Source organism: Hibiscus syriacus, unplaced genomic scaffold (genome assembly GCF_006381635.1).
Source record: "Hibiscus syriacus cultivar Baekdansim isolate YM2019G1 unplaced genomic scaffold, ASM638163v2 tig00113721_pilon, whole genome shotgun sequence".
NCBI lineage: Eukaryota > Viridiplantae > Streptophyta > Magnoliopsida > Malvales > Malvaceae > Hibiscus > Hibiscus syriacus.
The window spans coordinates 541387-546517 of NW_024063468.1; the positions used below are offsets into that span (position 1 = coordinate 541387).

The window sequence follows — 5131 nt, forward strand, 5'->3', positions numbered from 1 at the left end:
ATAAATAGAACAAGTATAATCCTACACATAACTCCACCTTAGTCCCAAGAATGACCAGACATCATCCTCATTGTCCCTGATGACCAAACAGGATAGAATACTTGGGAGTTGGGGAAGATTCTGCTCCTCTTTTTTCCCTCTTTTGCTGGTGGGAGACAAAAGGTAACGCTGATGAGTTATTGTCTCCCAAAAACTGCTACCAGATTTCATCCTGACATATCCAAATTGAACCAGTAAAAGGTTGTAGATGAAATATAAAAATTAAGATGGGCTGTTCTTAATTACGCCAACACAAATGTTGCTATTCACTTACCTCTAGCTGCATAACCTTAAGAAGAATGAATTAGGTGCATGAACCAAGCTTGAAATTTGTGATGAGACATTCATTCCTATAAGTTGTCGGTGGAAGAAGAGGCTCACATGCAAAGATGAATTCAGCTCATATAACATGTTTTTATATTAACAAATCATTTGTGTTTAACGTTTGGTGATCATGAATCAGTAGTTGTTACATTCCCTCTAGAGGGCCACAAGTCACCCCAGAAAGACTTTCGAGCTAGATGATGCAAAGTTGGATTCTTAGTTTGTGTGATAACCTCACGATCAAATGAACCTTCTGAGGCATCTGGATTGGTTGATCGACAAATATTCATGTGAACCTGCCTGCCTCTTCGAACAGGAGCAAAGACGATCCTTCCCCAACCACCCCCAAGATTAGCATTAACAGTTTCATCCTCTTGATCTTCATCACTATCAATGATGTTATCAGTTTCTGTAACATCAGAGTCATATGCACTTGCATCCACTTCTTCATATGTAATCATATCAGAAGTTTCTTCTACATCATCTAGATCCTCTGTCCAAGATTGCATCACATTTTTAAAACAGAAGTAAACTAAAGAGTAATGAAGAGCAAATAACAATAATAAGGGTGATGGAGACAATACCGTAGTCTATTTCAAAATCTTCAGGATTTCTCTTAGCACGCTGCTCTTTCAAAGTTTCAAATTGCATACCATCCAGAGGCCAAGGTTCCCTTTTGAAATTTAATAATGGCAGTTAACATTAATGCATGAATAATAGAGGAAAAAGGGTGATGATGAAAAGTGTGGTGGGTGTATGTTTTGTGGTAACGCTTAAACAAAGAGGTTTTTAGGTAAAAACCAGAGTTACTCAAGCCCCAGAACCCATACATCTTCCAGGGTGTTCAAATCACTGAAAAGAAAAAGATTTATGAAATTTTCAAAGAGGCAGTTGAGAATGATAACCGAGGCCGTTGTCTTCTTCTGAAAGCTACAAAAGAAAATTTTTCATCTTCAAAGCCACGTAAAGGATCACCCTTGGAACGCTGCAAAATAGATGAATGAGGGAGGAGCATTGAGATATATACAAATTTACTTAATCTGATTTCTTCAAGATGAACTCTTTGGCTCCTCAACTTGACACTTGAGATTTAATTGACATATTGCATGGATGTTGAAATTTAGGCTTGCTGACATATTGCATGGAATACTAGATAAGTTGACATTTTTGGTAAGTGGACTAGAGAACAACCTTGTATGCACGTTGTGAAGTTGTCCTCTGCAAACGTTGAACAAAATGACAGTATTTTCCAGATTTCTCCAATGGGCAACGACCATCATGAGGGCACTGCGCCATGAAAGTTGCTTAGTTGAAATTGTCTTCTCAAGAAAAGAAATATATATAGGTATGCACCGTACTTTAGTCTGAAAAAACTAAAAAATAAGGGAAACTAGAAGGAAACATCACACTTACAGGAGCAACGATGAATGCACCACTACTAAGATCAATAAGGTCCTTAGTATCTTCCTCGTTCACCTTGGCTTTACGGCATTTCTAAGAAGTAATTACTAAGGTGTCATATACTCGTGGCGAGAAAGAATATCCAAAAATGAAACAACCAATAATCTCACACCACAAAATTACCCGTCAACAGAAGAAAAAAGGAAGACAATGTAAACTCACTCTTCTTTCCATCCACAATATGTGAGATCGCATCTGGGATATAATATTAGATCCATGTGGAGTTCCTGGTTCAACCAAGACCTGGCAACAATCAGATGTTTACAAAACTGAAATAAATAGGAGAGATAAAACACAATACCAAAATTATATATATTCCGAGAATAACAACATAAATAATCTACAAGTAATTTTCCAGGAGACTCGGTTCATCCTAACAGGTTTCAGAAGGGTTTCCAAGCCAGGGTAGAACCAATACCGTAAATTGGTTAGAGTTACATTATATGAAACGGAGCTATACAAAATCATTGACAATCCTCAACAAAACATATGCAATGACAAACACATAAAGTTCAAAGGGCATACCAGGACATCCTGTGTCAGATTCCAAAGCTGGCGCACTAGTGTAGTTCGGTCCTTCAATGATGGTATCTCTCCAAGAACATATGACTTTCCCATCAAAAGAGGCATTCTATTTCGTTAGGACCAACTATATGCAGCAAAACAATGACAATTTAGGTAGAACTACAAACTTACAGCGATTACAAGGTCATGTTGCCTCTCAGACTTTCTAACCTCCTTTGTAAATGCTAGAAGGCTATTATAACCATGAATAATGGGCAAGTTCTTCAGGTCTGGAAAGTAACATAAACAAATGACATAAAAAAATCAGAAACTGCTCATTCATGCTGAATATAAATGTACAACACAAGTGATCAAAATTAATGAAGCTCTCTATGCTCACTTGTAATGGTTCCATATATTATATCATCAGAAATCATCATCATCACATACAAGTAGTAATCTCAACTCTTTTGTATCATCTGCTTGGAAACCCAGTCATCACCAAAGACAATTGGTAATCTTGAGTTTGACTCTTTTCTACCATCCAGTTACATACCCAAAGATATTCGCTATAAGCCAGTATGATGTAATGCACTTGTATAAATGCAATAATAGCCAATATTCAAAATTTCTAGTTTTCATAAACATGATGAAGCGGAAGTGCTAATTTGCTAGCTCCCTAAAAAATGCATTCCCCGACAACAATTATATTCAATTTCATTGAAAATGAGAAGAAAATTAATTGCTACCTTGTATAAGACTTCGACCTGCCCGCTGCATAGATTGAGATGGTTCCACTATGTTAAACTTCTCCACAGATTTTGGCCACACTTCTCTCATAGCCCTAGAACACCACAAAGTTCACACAACTGTGAGAAATTTTATATAATTTCAAGACACTCAATTAGCATTTAGCAAATAGTTTTTTGCAGATAAAAGCAAATAAAGACGCACTAGAAAGCCGAACCAGTGCCAGCACCAAAATCCAAAACTTTTGACGGAGAGAAACCTGGTAATCTTCTCCTCACCTAGAATAAGCACCCAAAAAATAGATTGGTTCCACAATAAGTTACAAAATAGAAAAAATCGACATCGGAAAAACCCAGAAATAATAGAACATTTGGTAATCATGTCACAAAATTCTTAAAATTAAAGTAGCAACTTCGAGGAATGAAATTTTAGTACCTCACTGAGGGCCCTATAACAAGCAGAGTAAACAGCGGGCATCCTGGAAGCAACATAGGCAACTGTCTCATCATCTCTATAAGTGAGACCGATATCACCGTAAGCACTCTTGATTTTCCACCTTTGTGATTTCTCCATTGACTTAAAAGGATCATCAACTAGCTCCTTTGAAGTATTAGCCACAAGTTGCAGATTCACATCTTTAATATTGCTAAAAGACTCCGACAACCGCAACACTTTTCTTCGCATAAAAGGGTCCTCTTGCTCTACGATCCAACACCCGTGGAAATTTTGAGCATAAAGATATTGAAGTAGTCAGTAAATTTACAGGTATAGTTAGATGGATTACCTCGGAGGTACTTCTTGATGGCTCGACGTAGTCGAACTGGAACGACGAGGCAACGTTCAGACTGTTTGGCTGCAGCACGGAGGGTCTCGGGGGTGAAAACTTTTTGGCTCGTTTCTGAGATTAAGGACGTCATCTTTTGCAATGAGGTACTTTGCTTCGACAAGCTTCAATGAGTTAAATGATGGTTTTTAGCTTTTCCCACATCCAGGGATTTAGGGTTTTAGGTTTATTTGGGTTATGAAGATGGATACTTCATAAGCTTAGGGAATTGGGCTTCGATAAGTAGAAATAGTAGCGGCTGCACTTTTTTTCATTTTTTTCTCGAGATAAATCTTTGGTAAAATATATAACATATATTTTTTATTTTTAAAATATTTAATATAATACATATATTTTAAGAAAATGTTTGATGCAATATTTATATTTTGATAAACATTTAATGTAAATATATACTATTATCCTATATGAGATTAATATTGTTATTAAATAATAAATCTATCAATAAAAATTTCATGCGTGCTTTTTTGAATAGCATGAATTTTAATCAATAGATTTATATAGATATTATATTATTACATAAAAATGTAAATAAAATAAAATAAAATAAAAGATCTTTAAATTTTATAGTATTTAGTCATTTGTTTATATTTAGGGTTTTTTTCTATAATGGTTGAAGTGTTATATATAATAAAGAGATTGAAAGTATAAAAAACATGAAGAAATGAAAAATGATAATGATTTGGATTTGGAAAAAAAAAGTTTGAAATTTCCATTTATTAATTTAATATTAATAAATATAAATTTAGATATTATTTCGAGACCGATTTCCAAAATAAAATTTACATTTGGTCCATTATTGAATAAAATTTTCATGAGTTAAAATAAATACATTTATTTACGGTCAGACTCTTTAAAAATATTATTTTCTGTCGAATAAACTTTTAATATATCAAATAATATTTAATTCATTGATAAATCCAAATTTTTTATCGATTGGAATTAAATAATATAGAAAAAAAAATCAACATCCCTTCAACCGTTTTATAACAAGTACTATGGATAACTTAGCAATATAACAAGTAGCCAAAACGAAATAACCCTTCAAAATCAACCGTTTTATAGTTTTACACAAAAAAAACAAAGGATAAAAGAGGGCAATTTTACCATGAGAAAAATTACAGTTACCTCATCTCACCTACACTACGCTCTCATCTCACCCTGCCTGCTTGTTCAGAAGGTGGGCAGTCAATATGATTTGAGACTTTATTT

General features: G+C 34.5%; 1 protein-coding gene across 1 annotated transcript; it reads right to left on the bottom strand.

Moving 5' to 3' along the window:
- Positions 1-421: 421 nt before the first annotated feature.
- LOC120186872 (rsm22-cox11 tandem protein 2, mitochondrial-like) lies at positions 422-4080 on the bottom strand. The gene is made up of 12 exons (XM_039190707.1): positions 3863-4080; positions 3514-3779; positions 3283-3356; positions 3078-3172; positions 2521-2618; positions 2350-2433; positions 1987-2067; positions 1777-1857; positions 1555-1650; positions 1269-1348; positions 948-1036; positions 422-856 (listed from the first exon to the last, which is right to left on the bottom strand). The coding sequence occupies exons 4-12, from the start codon at positions 3166-3168 to the stop codon at positions 492-494; spliced, it is 1065 nt and encodes a 354-aa protein (XP_039046638.1). The 5' UTR covers positions 3169-3172; positions 3283-3356; positions 3514-3779; positions 3863-4080; the 3' UTR covers positions 422-491.
- Between the last annotated feature and the right edge of the window lie 1051 nt (positions 4081-5131).

Excerpts from the sequence above, each read along its gene's own strand:
- LOC120186872 (XM_039190707.1), bottom strand. The coding sequence starts at position 3,168 with ATGAGAGAAGTGTGGCCAAAATCTGTGGAGAAGTTTAACATAGTGGAA. Across the intron at positions 2,068-2,349 it reads ATCTGACACAGGATGTCCTG|GTCTTGGTTGAACCAGGAAC; the intron begins GTATGCCCTTTG and ends GATTGTTGCCAG. Across the intron at positions 857-947 it reads AGATTTTGAAATAGACTACG|AGGATCTAGATGATGTAGAA; the intron begins GTATTGTCTCCA and ends AATCTTGGACAG.